General features: G+C 46.5%; 1 protein-coding gene and 2 pseudogenes across 6 annotated transcripts; 2 read left to right on the forward strand and 1 right to left on the reverse strand.

Annotated features, from left to right (window-relative positions):
* The first annotated feature begins 277 nt into the window (after nt 1–277).
* On the forward strand, nt 278–5731 carry LOC136540332 (65-kDa microtubule-associated protein 6-like; annotated as a pseudogene).
* Nucleotides 5732–7254: 1523 nt separating this feature from the next.
* LOC136534997 (uncharacterized) lies at nt 7255–11108 on the forward strand. Of its 6 annotated transcripts, none has more exons than XM_066527360.1 (4): nt 7255–7511; nt 7622–7698; nt 8216–10100; nt 10196–11108. In XM_066527360.1, the coding sequence occupies exons 3-4, from the start codon at nt 9708–9710 to the stop codon at nt 10706–10708; spliced, it is 906 nt and encodes a 301-aa protein (XP_066383457.1). In that variant the 5' UTR covers nt 7255–7511; nt 7622–7698; nt 8216–9707; the 3' UTR covers nt 10709–11108. The 6 variants fall into 6 exon arrangements, with proteins under 6 accessions (XP_066383457.1, XP_066383469.1, XP_066383446.1 ...); XM_066527379.1 differs by having other exon boundaries at nt 7256–7511; nt 9752–10100; XM_066527372.1 differs by having other exon boundaries at nt 7255–8696; nt 9752–10100.
* Nucleotides 11109–17693: 6585 nt separating this feature from the next.
* LOC136540333 (uncharacterized) lies at nt 17694–19328 on the reverse strand (annotated as a pseudogene).
* Between the last annotated feature and the right edge of the window lie 972 nt (nt 19329–20300).

Raw genomic sequence — 20300 nt, forward strand, 5'->3', positions numbered from 1 at the left:
TAGATAAAAAAATAACTAATTATACAGTTTGATTATAAATTACGAGACGAATCTTTTAAGCCTAGTTATGCCATGATTGGACAATAATTGTCAAATACAAATGAAAGTGCTACAGTTTCAAATACTGATTCCTAACCTCAATCTAAATCGGGCCCAAGCAGTTTTGCTTTTGTTGGCCACTCCGTCCGTACCTCTCATTGCAGCCAAAAGCAACCCAATAATTGTAGGCTATTCACAGACAAGTCCCTCTCCTCGTCTCCTACCTCTCGCCCTTTTCACCTCCCCGTTTTCTCCCCCCTTCCGTTGCCCAATTTTACTCAGTACTCACTCGAGTGAGATCCATATATAACCAGGCAACCACCGCTGCCGGTCTCTCTGCCTCTTTCTTCCCATCTCTCTCTGGAACCTGGGTGGTTGTCAAGCGGTGTTGGAGTTGGCAGTCCTTGCAATTGGTACAAGAGCAAGAAGCAAGGACAAGGAGGGGAGAGAGGAGGAAGAAAGAGGGAAGAGAGCGAGGGGCACTAGAAAGGTGCTTGCTTTGTTTCCAGTTGCTTCCTCTCTCTCTCTCTCCTTGGGCGGGGGAGAGAGAAGCAGGAGAGGAGATGGGCGAGATGGTCGTGGCCGGGTATGGCATGGACAAGGCTCTGCGGGCCAGCGTCAGCTTCGACACGCCATGCGGCGCGCTGCTGCGCGAGCTTGAGGTTCGTTTCTCCCCTAGAAGCGAATGTACTTTTGGTTGTTTGTTCGCCGCGTCCTTGATTTTCTTGTTCCTTCGAATCATTTGGCAGTGGTCTGAATCAAAGAATTCAGGAATGAGGTGCTTCCTTGTTTCAGAGGAATTTGCGGCTTCTTTTTTTCTTTCAAAAAAAAACGAACAAAGTTGCAGATTTTTTTCCGTCATTTCGAGATTCTGACATCTTCATTTTTCAAGACACGTGCCTTTGAAGAGATGCTACGATTTTTGAAGGAACAGTTGGAAATCTGTTGATTCTGCTGCTTGCAGCTTTCATCATTTGAGCTTTAATGGCACAACCTTCGATTGACTGTCGTCTTGATTTCTATCTTTTTTAAAGAAGCAAAGGGATACATGTGTTTACTTCTTCCTGCTGATTATAATTGTTCGAAGGACGAATGGATTTGGAGGACAAGAAGGCTTGAAATAGCATCAATGCTGTAACCCTTTAATGGTATAATTAGGAGCGTTAGGTAGTATGCACTGGCTCACATAGCACGAGAAAGAAGAATATGCGATATTATGCTGATGTTTATTTTCATAAATAGCACAGTAGCATGCTCAAAATTGGATTTGTAACGAACCAGCTAGTAGTTCTGATAATGTAGCTCTCTGGTGCCTCATAATGAGGGGGAAATAATGTAATGTTCCCCTTTTTCGGAAGTTCTGGGGAACTGAATATTTACCCTCTCTCTTTACAAACTAGTTTTATTAAAGCAATGCTATCCAGAGAAGAGGGGCTTGTTAGAGTATGCCAAGTCACATTTTCATGCTGTCTCGTGGATGTTTGTTGTATGCTCTAGCCTTAACTGCTTCAATTATTCTCTTTTGGGTGCATGTGATCAGTCTGTTCATTGATCCACAAGTAGGCACGTCATTTGCTTGCTTGCTGTGTCCCATTTCTTGAGTTACTTGGTAATATTGTTTCTAACAATAAGCCACGACTTTCCCATGAACAATCACCCTAGTTTGTATTGATCAGATGAATACATTCCATATGAGTTTAGACATGTTCATCTTTCTTTTAGTTGCATGTAGTGATTAAAAATAGTGTTCAGGTGTTTACAAAGATTTTCTGGTTAGTAAAGTTTGTAACTTAATTTTGTACATTTCTTTGTCATGTCTGATCATCTGACAAGTGAACTTTGTTTCAGCAAATATGGACAGAGATTGGGGAGCGTGAACAAGATAAGATCGCATGTTCCTTGAACTGGAAACAGAGTGCATGCGTGTGTACCGTCGAAAGGTTGATAGTGCCAATGCTGAGAGAGCCAACCTCCGTCAGTCATTGATGGCCAAAGAAGCAGAACTTAAAGCTCTAGTTGCTTCTATCGGGGAAAATGGCCCACGATTTACGGTATATTTTGTCATAATTTATATTTAGCCTTTCGACCTTAATATGTTATCGTGTATCATGTAATTCTCAGTTTTGTTTTGCCTATCAAGCTGGGTATATTGGAAGGTGCATTGTTTACACCGAGTAATGAAATCATTTGTTGATGTCATGCAGCACCTTGTGTAGAATATTTGATATTCTGCTGGTTGGCTGTCTTTTTTAGTTAATGATGAATAGACGGCATAGTGAGTAGTGACATCCGCAGCTGTGTCATTCAGTTGTTGCATAGTCATGTCAGATGGGTACAGTAGAAAATAGTACGAAAAATGGCTCGTGGAACCAACTTTTTGTAGATTACAATTGTAAAGCGTGCTGTCAGTTGAAGAATTACTGAACATGATGTTTTCGTATAATTTAAACCTACCTAGATGGTGCATGTGGATTAGTTCATTCGGGCCCAAAAGGTGTACTAGGAAACAATGCTGTGGGATCTTCTGACTCACAACTGCCACATGCATTAGATACTGCTAAAAGAAGTAATTTTCTTATGGAATGTTAGCATAACAATACCAAAATAAAATATACCAAAGAAGCTAAAATATTATTACGTTTTTATGTATCCAGTTACTAATGTCATATATGTAAGTGCCCAAGTCAAAAATCAGGCAGCTGAGATCATTGTATAGACTAAAGTAAATCAGCATGTTCCATTTTTTTTTTCATGAGATATTCATTTGTAGGTGGATGAAAAGCACACATCGTTGAAAGATCAACTTGCTGCAGTGACACCTCTCTTGGAAGATCTTAGAGTAAAGAAACAAGACAGAATCAAACAAATCTCAAATGTGCAATCTCAAATCGAGAAGATAAAAGCACAAATTTCTGATCACTATTATCAGGACAGTGATGGTTCCATCAAACAACTTAATGATGATCATGACTTGTCTACCAGAAGAATTTCTGATCTTCAAATGCAACTGCGTAATCTACAGAAGGAGAAGGTAATGATGATCTTAGCTTAAAATGTTTATTTGTGGAACTTGCTTTGATTCAATATTTCAGATAGATATAGGTTGAACCATCAAAATTGTTCAAGTGTAGCCAATATCTTTCTTGGCTATGCTATATTCGTCAAAGAAAAATAATTCTCTCCTTTCCCCTTTTTTCAGTCTGATCGTCTTCAAAAGGTTTTTATATATGTGGATGAAGTGCACTGCCTATGTGCAGTGCTCGGGATGGATTTTGCAAAGACTGTAAAAGAGGTCCACCCAAGTTTGCATGGAGCCAACTCTGAAAATTCAACAAATATTAGTGATAGAACTCTTGAAGGTCTTACTCAGACTATCCTGAAGCTCAAAGCAGAAAAGAAGACAAGAGTTTTAAAGGTGATTCCTTGTACTAGAACTGGCGTTGGTAGCTCATTTTTGTTTTGTTAACTTCTCTAACAATTTGGTGAATGTGTTCAGTTGCAAGAGACTGTAGAAAAACTTCACAAGTTATGGAATCTGATGGAGTCAACTGAACAAGAGAGGATTAACTTCTCTGAAGTAGCTGCTGTTCTTGGATCTACTGAGGAAGAGATCAATTCTCCAGGCATTCTGTCATTGGAGACAATTCAGGAGGTACGGCAACTATTTGTTACTTTAATTGTCTATTGACAAGATGATTTAATTCTCAGTAGCATTATCTGTATTGAATTCTTCAGACTGAAGAGGAAGTCGAAAGGCTAACTATACAAAAAGCTAGTAGAATGAAGGAGCTTGTTCTCAAGAAAAGGTTAGAACTAGAAGACATCTGCAAAAATGCACACATGGAGCCTGATATGAGCACAGCACCAGAGAAGATCATTGCGCTGATTGATTCCGGTATGTATGTTAAGATGACATAAAATTGAAAATTGCTGATGGGTCATTTTTTGAGTAATCTAAGAATACTCCACATTCAGGTTTAGTGGATCCTTGCGAACTCCTTTCCAGCATTGAAGTACAAATAACAAAAGCAAATGAAGAGTCCTTAATGAGGAAAGATATCATGGAGAGAGTGGATAAATGGCTATCAGCTTGTGATGAAGAGACTTGGCTTGAGGAATATAACCAAGTAATATTCTTTTCTTCACTAAAAGATTATATCTCAGGGTGCATTGATTGAATATGGTTCCAGCCTTTTCCTTCATTGGCATGTTAGTATTGAGCATTCATATTGCCTAACAGCATATAATGTGCATTTCGGCTATAATTTATATTGTTAATGACATCTTAAATGTTTACTTGGATCCTTCTGCAGGATGATAATAGGTACAGTGCTGGCAGGGGTGCCCACTTGAATCTCAAGCGTGCAGAAAAGGCAAGGATAACTGTCCAAAAGATTCCAAGTGAGTCTTCATTTCCCCAGATGCTAACAATATCAACTTCAGTTGAGCATGCTGGTGCTACTAGTCAGTGCCAATGGGATCCAAATCTAGCAAATTGACATATAACGTTATTAGTGTAAATCAGCTGATGTACTCCTAACTCAACCTGCTTGCCTTTTGCAATATAAATTTGCAGCTATGATTGACAACTTGATAGCCAAAACTTTTGCATGGGAGGATGAAAGAAATGTGCCATTTTTATATGATGGAGTAAGTCGCAGAGCTAATTGACCATATTTACCATAAATCAGGCTGAGTAGTTCTGTTCTATATAATGATGGAATATTGAATTTGCATGTGAAGGTCCGTTTGGTTGCCATTTTGGAAGAGCAAAAGCTCAGAAGGGCACAAAGGGAGGAAGACAAGAGACGCTACCGGGTATAAATTAATACCAGTACTCTTTTTGGTACTGCAACCTCAAGAAAAGATCCCTTGCACCTATAATTACTGACTAAATCTTCATTCCAGGACCAGAAGAAGCTGCAGAGTTTATTGCTTAAGGAGAAGGAGTTGATTTTTGGGTCCAAACCTAGTCCTAAAAAGACAAGCAGCTTCAATAGGAGGACAAGCAACCACCATCCAAATTCAAATGGCGCTGGATTCATGACTCCGGTGCCACGCCGAGTTTCAGCTGGCAGTGCCACCCCAGAGCTTCTAACCCCACGCTCATATTCTGGCCGGTACAACTACTTCAAGGAGAACAGGCGTCTGACAACCGCACCGCTAAACTTCTCAGTCGGTTCCAAGGAGGATAGCATGTCATCCTTTGCATCCATTAGTGGCTCGGAACCTGATTCGCCATTGTTTTTGCACTAAGTATGAGATTTCCAAGAGTTTCGTTGCAGTGGTTTCCAAGATCTCACAGAGTTTGTTGCTTGAAGCTCTGCTGATCCTGGTTTTCAACTGTGACTGTTTCAGGTTGGTTAGGGAGGAGACTTCTGGGTGAGAAGGATGGATAGCCTCAAGATTGGACCATTGTGTGGTAGCTGTTAACATTGCTGATGGGTAACAACAGGTTGTGACAAATTTAGATGAGATTGCTTGTACATATAATATAATATCTAACATTCATGGTTCTGCTGTACTTCCAAATTTAAGTCGTAAATCGTTTGGTTAGGAAGCATGCAATGCCTAAGTGTGCAATGTATTTGTTTCGTGCTAAGTGTGTATTCTTTCTTCCTTTCCCCTTTTCGGGGCTCTGTACTACAGGCCGTGTATGTTTTGCATGTGAAGAAAGGGTGATTTTTGTCAATGATGTAGCAGCTCAGCCTTAAAGGCTACAGCTACAGCATCTTGTCTTGTACTCGTCGTTTGGATCACAGCTAGCGTGTGCTATATAGGAATCTAACACCCATCTTTTGTCAGAGCAAAGAGTGTCTTTCATGTTGGATCTCAGTTCACACATGTTGTCAATCGAGATGCTTTGAAAGCGTCACATGGATATCCAGGTTACTCTTCATTTGATACTTAGTGCCCAGGTCTTCAGTAGCATGATGAGTTGCTGGTTGCTGCAATTGGAGTTCAAAGGAAATTACTATCCGTAACAGTCAGCATTTTGTTATAACCAACATTGGTCATTACCAATCGCAAAAGAAGGGATATTCAGTCCAGACTACTCTTTAAATTTCATTTGATACTTCAGTAGCAGGATGAGTTGCTGCAATTAGAGTTCCGAAGAGATTACTATCCAGGCATTTTGTTACAACCAACATCAGTCAGTACCAATGGCGAGAGAAGTGCATGGCTTCGGGTAATTAAAAAAAAAAAAGAGACCCAAGGGAAAGAAAGTATACTTCTCGCATTCACCTTGGTCCTGAGGTTCCCAGATATTATCCATACTACTGACATTCGAAGCAGAACCATCCGAAGTATTTTTGTAGAAGTTGATAAGAAGACTTCTCATTCGGGTGTAAGGACTTAAAGCACCACCATCTAATCAATCTGGTCGCTTTCGGTGCAACATTGGAGCCTAGCTGAAGCCCCAAACACTGCTATCCAACACATTCTTCCCACATGGTATCTGCAAAACAACCAGCGATAGCCGATAAAGAAGTCACTCATTCAGTACGCGATACTAAAACAAATAGTAATTCATAATCAATTAAGTAGAAAGGAGGTATGGACTGGTGTGTGCCATGATAATTCACAATGGGAGTTTTATGATCGAGCTAGTCAAATTTCTATCCTTTCTTTATGAAATTTTCTAAACAAGAATTACTAAGAAAATAGTTGTTCCAAAGACAAGCACCGCTTATAACAAACCAGTGAACCACTATAGTACTCATCACAAGAACTGCTAAGAATCTGTTAGTTTGCAAAGAGCCCCAAATTTATTGTGGTAATTTGCATTACTAAAAAAAATAAAGACGAGTATTATATCATAGTACAACACCATAATACTCTGTTTACAACTGACAGCTATGGCAGGCATATATATATTTTTTAAAAAGAACAACAGGAGGGGCAAGCCCCTATTGACTATATATTAAAGAAAGAAGTTTGACTACAAACAACAGATAACAAAATAAAAAAGAACAGAAGAAACAGAACTTTAGTCTAGCCATTCCTCAATTCTAGGGAAATACTATGGGCCTGCTTGGATGCTGTCCAAAATCCGCCCGGCCAAATCCACAGCAGTCCCAAACCTTTGGCGCTCGTTTGATTTGAAACCAAAGAATTAGTGCGCCGAACTTTCCAGCCGAATCGGCGGTGGACACGAGACGTCGAGCGCCAATATTTTGGCTGCCTTCACGGCACTCGTATTGCCCTCGTTATTTTACAGTATCACCCTCCCACCGACACAGCAGCCACGACTTCCTTCTAATCCCCTCCTTCTCCGTCGTCACTTTTCACGGCCGCCGCGACTTATCTCCTCCGCTGCTTGTGCCAGTCCTGAAACTCCACCGGTCCATGAGATCCCCCAGTCCATCACTTGTTCCTATCGCAGATTAAAGGGACATATCCTTTCATCCCTACCTTCATAACAGATCCCTTAATCCGTTGGGGAACAAGGAGCATCTTCCCCTCATCTGGTGGCCTCCCATCTCCGATTAATCCATCTATTCCTACTAGCAGTGTTTTCCTCCTTCAATCCTCCATCCATTTTCTAGGTATGAGTGTCTAAACTATCATCCGTTTATAGATCTGCTGCAACAAAGTGTAGAGGAAAACGTACTAGGAGGCAATCGCCCCGGCTAGATCCGTTGGTCCACTCTAGAGGTAAAATCTTTCAAATCGAGTTCCTTTGGTCTCTCTCTGAGTCTCAGCATGGCTATAGGCTTACAGCAAGTTACTACAATTGTAGTTGTTGTTCCTCAGATAGTCAGATTCCCAACTGCATAAGCCCATTGCATATTCCTCTGTTAAGATTTCAACATTATTTACATGATGGTTAAACAATTCACCTTGCCCATTAAAAAAAATCTAGATATAACTGGCAATTGTTTGATGCTCCACATCGTGTACGTTAGTTCAAATCACTTTAGTTTAGATGCATATGTTAGTTTCAGTTAAACCGCCCGTTCACTAAAGTAATATAATTTATTGGCTACTATACATGGCAAGTAGTACTTCCTTTGCCATTTATGCTTGTGCATATCAAAAGTTGTTTTAATTAACTTGCTGCTGATACATGCTTTGCATTTTATTTTTCATTTTTTGTTCCTGCACATTGCCTACACGCCTACACCTTGATTGGCAATATTCAACATAAATTCCTCTGTTGCTGTATGTCAAGGCAAAAGGCCCTAGCTTTTTTTGTTCTACTGCTGGCCTTGTGGTGGAGGAACAAAAATCACAAGAGAAGTACAACCAAACGCATAAAGTATGCTCCACTGGTTCAAAGGGATATATGGCGTAGTAGTGAGCTAATTAGATTGATTGATACCTCGGACAGAATATGTATGCGTGAGCTCAGGATGTCCCGGCCTGTATTCTACAAGCTTTGTGCTCGGCTTAAGGAGACGGGACTATTAGTTGACACACTTCATGTTTCAGTAGAGGAGCAGCTGACAATGTTTTTGAAGATTGTTGGGCAGTACCACACACATTCCTCTATAGCAATAGCAATGTGGAGATCGGGATGGACAGTGAGTACGTACTTTCATACCGTCCTGCGTGCCATTGTCAAGTTAGCTCCTGAGCTAATTTATGTGAGATCTATATCCACGCACCCAAAGATCACTGAGAGTCCTAACAAGTTCTATCCATATTTTGAGGTAACTCTCAATAGTGTAAGCGATATATCTTTTATATGCAATTTTAGATATAAGTGCTTTTGACACATGTTTGTCTCTGTACATAGGGTTGTATAGGGGCCCTAGATGGCACTCACATCAAGGCATGTGTGCCTGCTAAATCTGCGGATAGGTTTAGGGGCCGCAAGTCATACCCCACACAAAATGTCCTAGCAGTTGTCGACTTTGATCTACACTTTACTTATGTCCTAGCAGGGTGGGAGGGATCCGCTCATGATTCTCTCGTGCTCCAAGATGCCCTTTCTCATCCAAATGGATTGAAAATTCCTGAAGGTATTCATGGATTTTCATGGATTTTGAAAATTGTGACATAGTCTCACCGTTATGACGTCACATTAGGCATTATGTTAACTTTGGTTGTAGAGAAGTTCTATTTGGCCAATGCTGGATATGTCACTAGGCCAGGCATATTACCGCCCTACCGTGGAGTTCGCTATCACCTAAAAGAGTTTCACGGAGCCCAAGACCCAAAATGTCCAAAAGAGCTTTTCAATCACCGTCGTTCCCAACTTAGGACAACAGTTGAACGAGCATTTGGTGCTCTCAAGAATCGCTTCAAGATTCTTAGCAACAAGCCATTCATACCCTTGAAGTCACAGGCCAAGGTGGTCATTGCCTGTTGTGCCCTTCATAATTGGATACTAGACGATGGACCTAATGAATTCATATATGATGAGCCAACTTGGTACAATCACCTACCGAGTAAGAATCGTGTCTCGGATCGACAGGCTGATGCACGTGAGTGGGCTGCGAAGCGTGATTCAATTGCCCAACAGATGTGGAATGATAGACTTAATAACGATGTTACCAATGACAATTAGTTAGTACTTGTTGTTGTTTTTTGGTTTTGTGTAGTTTGGTGGGTGTGTAATCAACTTTAGACTGTACAGCTGCTTGTACGCATGTAAATAATATTACTGTTATGCTTAATGGATTACCTTTGTTTCTATCAAACAAAACATTATTTATTATATGTTTAATAATGTTTGTTACTTACTTTTAAAATGTATTCTTAGCATGGGTAAGGAAAAGAAAGATGGGAATGCAGATGCTGGATCTCGTCAGAAGTACAAAACATGGAGTGATGACAGCACCGAGTTCATGCTTCAGTGGTATATTGACTACCTAAAGGAAAAACCTGCTACCTCTACGTGGAAGCAACACCACCACCATATGTGTGCAGAAGCTCTAAATGCTAGATTTGGACTTGGAGCTACCACACAACAAGTTGATCGCCATTTTAGAGCATTCAAGGAGAAGTGGAATTGGATAAAATTAGCTATGGACAAGAGTGGCTATGGTTTTGATGCAGGATCATGCAAGTTCAATATTCACTATTCAGAGAAATCACCTTCCAAGCTTGGGGTAAGTGTATCCGCTGCATACATGTACGTTTACTTTTCCATATAATGTGTGTAGACTCCATGATTACTGGGCTCACTTGTTAATAATTATTGCAGCCCGGAAAATACAACTATCTTACTCGACCTATTAAAATTTTCCATCTTATTGAAGAGCTATTTGGAGAATCTGCCAAAGCTAATAGATCCTTGGCTGTTGACCAGTGCACTGTGGATGCTGAAGATGATAATAATAGATCAGGGAGTGATGAAGTATATACTCCTGAACATGATGAGAATGATTCAGACACTATTGCTCCTAGATGCCCACCACTTGTAGGCTCTAGTTTTAGCATTAAACGAAAGAATAAGAAGTCGCCTGGGAAGAAGCATGTAAAGGATAAAGCAAAACATGCTAGAGCAACAGGGGATGATGAAATAGCTACAAGTATTGCTATGTTTGCCAAATCTATCGCATCAAGTTGCCCTGCAACTACAGATCCGTATGCTGATCTTTGGAAGCGTATTGAGGATATACCTTTCCCACTGAGGGACAAGGTTGACATTGCGACCTACCTTTCAAAGCCGGAGCAGGTTCATTTGCGGAACTACTTGAATGCTGCATCAGACTAGTCATTTGGAACTTGGGTCACTGATTACCTAGGTGCCAAGTATCGTGTTACTGGTGTGGATGATGGTGAGTATGGTAGCTCCATGTGAATATGGATGCTCAGACTTATGGCAGTGGGTATGCTGTGAATATGGTAGCTGCATGTGAATATGGGTGTTGAGACTTGTGGTATTTTGGCCATGCTTCAGGTGGAAAGCATATGGATGCACCGACTAAACTGGTGTTATTTTGGGTATTTTGGACATGCTTCATGTCGTCAGCATATGAACTTGTTTATATGGTTAGGATTTCAGTATCTCGTTGTATTATTTTAGCACAGTGGATATTATGCTGTGGTCTTCTTAGATGAAGATGGGTGTATATGATGATCAGTACATGCACATAATATAGTAATATGCTATCTGGACTTAATCTGTGATGCATACTATGATTATTAGATAATTGTATGTGTTAGGTATTGAATCATGGACCTTGGCATATATATTTTGGCATCAAACCAATCAAGGTCCAAAATTTTGGCTGTCCCAGTTTGGCACCCAACCAAGTGCTATACCAAATTTTTTGCCAAAGTTTTGGCAACCAAATTTGGCATGCCCTAATTTTGGCAGGGCAACTTTTGGACCCGATCCAAGCAGGCCCTATGCCTTTCCGTAAGGACAATCATGGTGAACTCATGGCAGAACCTTGCTTTGCATGTATCAAGGTCCACATCAGTAAATATGCAGCCATTACAAACAGTGCAGATGCTCCAAGCTGTTAGGACGACAAACTGTATGGCAAGCATATATCAGGAACACCAATATCCATGAACGGTTCAGAACTCCAGTTGTTTCATTTTAGGTCATGCTAGTGGTGAGAACCACACTAAGGGCATGTTTGGATTTTGACACTAGCTGGCCAAGCCAAATTTTGGCCATTGCCAAGTCAGGTTATGACCAAAATTTGGTCAGGTTACATGTCATGGTCGGGCGCACGTATGCCAGGCGCCGCCAAGCCCGTGACGTACGCCGCGACGCGGAGCGCGCAGAACGCGCGGTGGGCGCGCACGGGGACGCGCTGGGCGCGATCACCGCTAGTGGCTGTTTTGGAAATTAGAAATAGCTTTCTATTATTAGTTCCTAAATTAAAGGAGTATGTTGCTCCGGTCGGTTGAGGCCGATGGCCTTATATCCCTGTAACAGACTTTTGGTTGGGGTTAAGAAAGATATTACCAATCTAATCTCCCTCCTCTCTTCTCAACCAAGCCTGCGGCAGAGAGTTACCTCGCCGGAGAAGACGGATCGAGGCTACGAGCTACGTAGCCGAGGTCCAGCTACCCGAGGGTTTAACGCCCTTGACAACCTGGTATCACGATCCCGGCGATCCTCGCCTTCTTGATCCACATCACCGCCAGCCGCTGCCACCCCACCACCACCTACAGCCGCCGCGCCACCATCATCCGCATCGTCGTCCGTCGCGTCAGTGTCCAGCCGACATGGGTGACGTCAATGACCTCAAGGCCACCATGGAATCCCTCACCAACGCCATGAAGACGCTGCAGGCCACGGTCGAGGCCAACGCCAAGGCCATCGCCTCCCTCACCTCTGATCGCACGTCATCCTCGGGCTACAAGCCGGGCTCCGGCGAGCACCACAATGATCGGCCACCGAAATTCTAGAAGATGGATTTTCCCCGATACGATGGCAAGACCGATCCCCTCATCTTCATCAATCGCTGCGAGTCCTACTTCCACCAGCAACGGATCATGGAGGAAGAGAAGGTCTGGATGGCCTCCTACAATCTCGAGGACGGGGCGCAGATGTGGTACATTCAGGTCCAAACGGACGAGGGCACTCCGTCGTGGCGCCGGTTCAAGGAATTGCTCCACCTGCGCTACGGGCCCCCTCTCCGCGCTGCTCCCCTCTTCGAGCTGGCGGATTGCCGTCGCACGAGCACCGTCGTGGAGTATCAGGATCGTTTCTAGGCGCTTCTTCCCCGCGCCAGTCACCTGGATGAGGCACAAAGGGTGCAGCTGTTCACGGGCGGCCTCCTTCCACTGCTCAGCCTCGACATTTAGGTCCACAATCCGCAATCCCTTGCGGCTGCTATGAGCCTGGCGCGTCAGTTAGAGCTCCGGGAGCAGTACGCGCCGGCGCCCGCCAAGGCCGCGCCCCGTGGCCTGCTACCGGCCCCTGCGCCGCGCCTGGCCCTCCCTGCGCCTCTGATCGCCAAGGCGGACGCGACTGTGGCCGCGGCGGACGGTCGCCCGCTGGTGAAACGTCTGTCCCTGCCGGAGCAGGAGGAGCACCGTCGGCAGGGCCTCTGCTTCAACTGCAACGAGCGGTACACGCGCGGGCACAACCGCGTCTGCAAGCGGATCTTCTTCATCAACGACGTCGACATCGCCACCACCGAGGAAGCCACGGCTGAGGACGCGCCGGACGCGGAGGCCCCAGTTTTCTCCTTGCACGCGGTCGCTGGGGTCCCCATCTGCAACACCATCCAGCTCCAGGTGCTCCTGGCCGCCGCATCCTTCGTCGCGCTCATCGACACCGGCTCCACCCACAGTTTCATCGGGGAGGCGGCTGCTCGGCGCACGGGCCTGGCCATCGAACCGCGCCCTAGGCTCACGGCGACAGTGGCAAACGGCGAGCGCGTCTCCTGCCCCGACGTGATCTGCCAAGCCCTGATCACCATCGATGGCCTGGAGTTCCGCGTTGACCTCTTCGTGATGCCCCTAGCCGGGTACGACGTGGTCCTTGACACGCACTGGATGGCCACGTTGGGGCCCATCGTTTGGGACCTCACTGCCCGGACCATGGTATTCCAGCAGGAGGGGCACACCATCTGTTGGCGTGGCGTGGCACCACGATCCGCTCCGGGCCTCCACGCCGCCACGACCGACGACTCCCTCCTCGAGGGGCTACTCGGCTCCTTTGCCGATGTCTTCGCCGAGCCGAAGGGGCTGCCTCTAACGCGCGCCCGTGACCACCACATCGTCCTCAAGGCCGATGCGGCACCAGTGGTTGTACGGCCGTATAGGTACCCTACGGCCCACAAAGATGAACTGGAGCGGCAGTGCGCAGCCATGATCGAGCAGGGAATCATCCGCCGCAGTGACTCGGCGTTTTCCTCCCCCGTCCTCCTTGTCAAGAAGCCGGACGGGTCGTGGCGGTTCTGCGTCGACTACCGCGCGCTGAACGTGCTCACGGTGAAGGACGCGTTCCCGATTCTGGTCGTTGACGAGCTGCTCGACGAGCTCCACGACGCACGGTTCTTCTCCAAGCTGGATTTGCGCTCCGGGTACCATCAGGTGCGCATGAGGCGGGAGGATATCCACAAGACGGCGTTCCGCACCCACGACGGCCCCTACAGAGTTCTTGGTCATGCCGTTCGGGCTGTGCAACGCCTCGGCAACGTTCCAGGCTCTCATGAATGATGTACTCCACCCATTCCTATGTCGCTTTGTGCTCGTTTTCTTTGACGACATCTTGATATACAGCAAGTCCTGGGCGGATCATCTTCGTCATCTACGCGCCGTCCTCTCCGAGCTGCGCCACCAACGCCTCTTCGTCAAGCGCTCCAAGTGTGCGTTCGGCATCCCCTCCGTCTCCTACCTCGGCCACATCATATCGGAGGCAGGCGTCGCCATGGTTCCGGCCAAGGTGCAGGCCATACACGACTGACCGGTTCCTCGCTCGGCGCGAGCGGTGCGCGGCTTCCTCAGTTTGGCGGGCTACTACCGCAAGTTCGTCCACAACTACGGCTCGGTCGCAGCGCCGCTGACAGCCCTCCTCAAGAAGGACGGCTTCTCCTAGAACGACGAGGCGGCCGCGGCTTTCGGTGCGCTCAAGGCCGCGGTCACCACGGCCCCCATCCTCGCCATGCCGGACTTCTCCAAGATGTTCGTCGTCGAGTGCGACGCCTCAGTCCCATGGCTTTGGGGCGGTGCTCATTCAAGACGGCCACCCGATCGCCTTCTTCAGCCGTCCCGTGGCACCCCGCCACCGTGCCCTCGCCACTGTATGAACGGGAGCTCATCGAGCTGGTCCACGCCATACGCCACTAGAGGTCGTACCTCTGGGGCCGCCGTTTCCTCGTCAAGACGGACCATTACAGCTTGAAGTACTTGTTGGACCAACGCCTGGCCACCATCCCGCAACACCATTGGGTGGGCAAGCTGCTGGGCTTCGACTTCGCCGTCGACTACAAGCCAGGTGCGGTGAACGCCGTGGCCGACGCGCTGTCCCGGCGTGACACGGAGGAGGGGGCGCTCCTCGCGCTTTCGGCTCCGCGCTTTGACTTCATTGACCGCCTCCGCCAAGCACAGCAAACCGACCCGGCTCTCGTCGCTCTTCGCGAGGACATCAGCGCCGGCTCCCACAGGGCGCCCTGGTCGGTCGTGGACGACATGACCCAGTTTGCCGGGCAGCTATACATACCGCCGACCTCACCTTTGCTCCAGGAGATCATGGTGGTTGTACACGAGGACGAACATGAAGGGGTTCAGCGCACGCTGCACCGCCTGCGGCGCGACTTTCATTTTCCTAACATGAAGCAGCTTGTCCAGGACTTGGTGCGCACGTGCGTCGTTTGCCAGCGGTACAAGTCCGAGCACTTGCATCCGGCTAGACTCTTGCTTCCCCTACCGGTGCCTCAGGGGGTTTGGACTGATATCGCCCTTGACTTCATGGAGGCGCTTCCGCGCGTCCGTGGCAAGTCCGTCATACTGACCGTGGTGGACAGGTTCAGTAAGTATTGCCATTTCATTCCACTGGCGCATCCGTACTCCGCCGAGTCCATCGCCCAAGCATTCTTCAACGAGATAGTATGACTACACGGCATGCCCCAGTCCATGGTCTTGGACAGGGACCCAGGTCTTCATGTCGACGTTCTGGCACGAGCTCATGCGCCTGATGGGTACCAAGCTGCACATGACGACGGCGTTCCATCCTCAGTCCGATGGGCAATCGGAGGCTGCCAACCACGTCATCATCATGTACCTCCTAGTGCCTCACCGGGGACAGGCCACGGCAGTGGCTACACTGGCTGCCCTGGGCAGAGTTCGTCTTCAACACCGCCTACCAGACGTCGCTGCGGGACACGCCTTTCCGTGTCGTCTACGGGCGCGATCCGCCGTCCCTCCGGTCGTATGAACCGGGAGACACGAGGGTGGCTACTGTCGCAAAGAGCATGGAGGAGCGCGACGAGTTCCTGACCGACATCCACTACCGGCTGGAACAAGCTCAAGCGACGCAGAAGCTGCACTACGACAAGGTGCACCGCCACGTAGAGTACCGGGTGGGCGATTGGGCGCTCCTCCGTCTCCAGCAGCGTGCGGCGTCCTCACTTCCCCAGGCGGTCATCGGCAAGCTCAAACCACGCTTCTTCGGGCCGTACCGCGTCACCGAGCTTATCAACGACGTCGTTGTCCGCCTCGCCTTGCCGCCCCGGGCTCGCATTCACGATGTGTTCCACGTGGGACTGCTCAAGAAGTTCCAGGGGTCAACGCCGGATACTCCTCCGCCCCTACCGCCTCTGCATCATGGCGTCGTTGCCCCTGAGCCAGAACGTGCTGTCCGGTTCCGTCTGGCTTGCGGGGTGCACTAGGTTCTTGTCCAGTGGAAGGGCGGGTCGGCAGCGTCCGCGACCTGGGAGGACGTCGAGCCGTTCCGCGCCAAGTACCTGGAGTTCCAGCTCGAGGACGAGCTGCTCCTCGACGGGGGAGAGATGTCATGGTCGGGCGCACGTATGCCAGGCGCCGCCGAGCCCGTGACGTACGCCGCGACGCGGAGCGCGCAGAACGTGCGGTGGGCGCGCATGGGGACGCGATCACCGCTAGTGGCTGTTTTGGAAATTAGAAATAGCTTTCTATTATTAGTTCCTAAATTAAAGGAGTATGTTGCTCCGGTCGGTTGAGGCCGATGGCCTTATATCCCTGTAACAGACTTTTGGTTGGGGTTAAGAAAGATATTACCAATCTAATCTCCCTCCTCTCTTCTCAACCAAGCCTGCGGCAGAGAGTTACCTCGCCGGAGAAGACGGATCGAGGCTACGAGCTACGTAGCCGAGGTTCAGCTACCCTGAGGGTTTAACGCCCTTGACAGGTTACATGTGTTTGGATAGTGGTCAAGCCAAAATTATAAAACATGACAAAATATATTATAGTTACATGTAGAAACCATATATCATTATTTCTAAAAGTATCAAATAGAGTTAATATGGGTCTTGGTTTGTAGATTTAATTGTGATGAGGAATGCAAAGTTATAAAAGGATTTGTAATCTTTTTTTTTAAACATAAAAAGGATTTGTAATCAGACAGGGAGTTTAGCACAATCGCAAAAAAAGACAGAGAGTTTAGCAAATATTACGCTTTGAAGCTCAGCAATAACAAAACAAACACATTTACTACAACCACACTTAGTTGATGCATCAGTTACTTTTCTTCATTGATGCCCTGCCAAATTCCGGCCGCCAAATTTGCCAGCCCGGCATGGTCTGTGCTTCCCTGTTAGCTGTAGATTCGCCAGCCAAAATTTCATTGGCCTTGCTAAATTTTGGCTTCGATCCAAGTGCCGGCCAGATTACCGGGGCAAGGCCAAAGTTTGGCTCGGCACTTCAGGGGCAAAAGCCAAATGAGCCCTAAAGTACCGAGGTAATTCTAGAATCATCATATTAATTAATATACCAAAGTAATTTTAGATTCATCATATTAATTAATACATCCATATGTGTCCCAGACTCTCAGTTAGATAGAATTCTTCATTTCAAATGGGGTGTGAATACCCTATAGATTACCTACGTGAGGATAATATACTCTTAATTTTTTTTTTGGCTATGATGCCTTTCTAGCTCAACCAGCAAACTTTAGATTCTCAACCAATCTCGCTTTTGCAGCATTCAGTAAATGGTCCCTTATTTATAAGACAAGACAAGTTCTATTTTACTTATAGAAAAAAGAAACTTCATCATAGTACTGGTCCACTGCACATAAGTTGAGGCAAAATTCTACATCTGAACAAATCTGGAACTTAGCAAAGACTCTGAATAGGTTAATAACATGCTGGGAAGGCTAGTGGTGAACTGGTGATGAAGGTAAGCCTGGTAAGTAAAAGATCTAACAAAGATCAGATCAAAGTACTGCTACTAAAAAATCCAAGAACATAGCAAAGGCCATGAAAGGTGAATAACTTGCTGGTAAGGCTAGCAGTGATGAAGGGAATTATATCTGGACATTGGTATTATAACCAAATAAAAGAAGTAAAAAATGCATAGTCCAAGAAGTCTGCAAATGCATGAACATTGAACACATTGCCCCAATATATATTGCTCTAAGTGACTTCAAAATGATTACTCAGGGCTATAAGTAATGGTAGATCCAACTTCATACATAAAGCACTTGATGTTTATAATGAGAACAAGTTATAACCTTCCATGTGACGAAAAGATAAGTGTGCTTGATCTCAGTACAACACTACAACAGGTTCATGTAATGCTCCAAACAACATCAACTCGCATTGATCCTAACATTCACATTGGATCATATGTGCTGGCAGACTAAGAATCCAAGATAACAGGCCATTGCCATTTAATAATCAATAGACCAGGTTGAACTAGTTGGTTTGTTGCTGATACAGGTAAACCATGTTCACAATTACATACACTAGTATTTATCACCTTCACCAAAAAAAAACCTGTGAGATCACCATCTGAAACTGCTAGGTGACAGCTTTCTGAATCCTACTGCAGTGAAACGAGACTGCACTGTATAGTCTATCAGGAATTCAGGATAACACAACAAGATGACTTCTTGGCTCCCAGCCAGAACCCAATAGTGCAGATAATCAGTGCATCCCAGGACGGTGGTACCTTTGCTTTCAAAAGTCGAAGCTCTTGAGGTATGCTGGATCTTTCTTGGCTCGCTCCTGGAACTTGCGGAACCACCGGTCCAGGATGTCCGTGGGCACTACCAGCTTGCCGCCGTCGGCACCGCAGAACGATTGCATGAAGTTGAACAGGTTCTCGCCGACACGGAGCGCGACACGCTCGGCGCGCTGCTCGTCAGGGGGCGGCGGCAACGCGGCCGCGTCCTCCACGGCGACACCCAGCTTAGCGGGGCCCACAGCAGGCTCCAGTCGTCGCCGGCCTCCGGAAGCGGGAAGCTGGCCGAGGGGCGCGTGGGCCCGAGCGCGCCTAAGAATGCGAAGGGGCGGTTGGTGGCGGCCTGGAAGTAGACGGCGACGGCCTTGCCGGGCGGTAGCGCTGCCACGGCGGCGGGGAGCAGGAAGACGACTGCGGAGCGCGGCGCGGTGGCGAGCGCGAGACTGGAGAGATCGACGAGCCAGGAATTGGGCGCCACCTGCGCGAAAGCGGTGGCATCGAGGGGGAAGGTGTGGTCCGGGAAGACGATGCCGAACATGGCAGTGGCGGGTGGCGGGCGACGGCCGCGCTTGCAGATTCTCTGATGCCGCTAAGGTGCTCCCGTTAGTTCCGTGGCGCGGTGGCGTCGTACGGGGAAGCTCTTTGCCTGGCGATGAGGGACATCATCGGACATGGAGGGGAAGGGACCTTCGGCTCAGTCCTGGGGGAAAATAGAGGGTTCTAGAAGGTTACAGAGGTTTGCTGGATGGATCGAGATTTGGTTGATAGCCAAAATTTTGGTAATGGCAGCCATTAATTCTTTTTCTTTAGCTTTATTAAGAGCAACTTCATTGGTGAAATTAAAACTAATTTAAAAAACATTTGATAAAATATTTTTTCATACGAAGGCTACGTTTAGTTTCCAAAGATTGTCTGATGATTTTATATTTCAAATTTCAATATTTATTATAAACTTACGATAATATTTTGGGACCCTAAACAGTTTTAATTCAAAAACTTTTTAACTACAAAGTTGTAGATCACGTCAAGGACTACAATTTTGATATAAAATTTGTCTTAATCCGAGTTTATATGAAAAATTTTAGAGTATGAAATAACATCACTGTCCAAGTTTAGGGACCGACGATAATTATCATGAAAGTTTATGAACTGAGATGATACAATTGACCTAATTTAGGGACCCATACATATTACTTTAAAAGTTTAGGACCAAGATGACACTGCTGGCCAAATTTAGGGACCGACGGTGAATTTTACTCTTTTTCTCGGAGATGGTACCCTTGTCCTATTATTTTTATCCAGAACCATTTAATACCCAAAGTGTGTTATAGTTCAGAGATGACCAGCCCCCGGACATCCGGACGCTAGCCCCGTTCACACGCTCACGCCTGCTGCGTCTGTTGTGTCCACCCCGCCTGCTGCGCGTCCATGCATGCAGGTGGGGACTACACATGCCCATGCCCCCGCGTGCTGTTGCGCCCCTCGCTTCACTTCTATGTTGCGTGCCCATTGACATACATGCAGGCGGGGATCATATCTATATTTGCAACACCGAATCTACTTTTACAACTATTAAGATAAAACACATGCAACATTCAGATGAAACATATGAAATATACATTTAAAACGCATGAAATATATTGCGTCTGCTAATGAAAACACTTGCAACATGAAACACTTACTACAACATCCGTCTGAAATAAGTGAAACATTTGAAACATATGGTTGCAACA

This window comes from Miscanthus floridulus, chromosome 2, assembly GCF_019320115.1.
Source record: "Miscanthus floridulus cultivar M001 chromosome 2, ASM1932011v1, whole genome shotgun sequence".
Taxonomy (NCBI): domain Eukaryota; kingdom Viridiplantae; phylum Streptophyta; class Magnoliopsida; order Poales; family Poaceae; genus Miscanthus; species Miscanthus floridulus.

Coding starts and splice junctions, on each gene's coding strand:
- LOC136534997 (XM_066527349.1), top strand. CDS start 9,708: ATGTTTAATAATGTTTGTTACTTACTTTTAAAATGTATTCTTAGCATG. Junction 10,101..10,195: donor AATCACCTTCCAAGCTTGGG/GTAAGTGTATCC, acceptor TAATTATTGCAG/CCCGGAAAATACAACTATCT.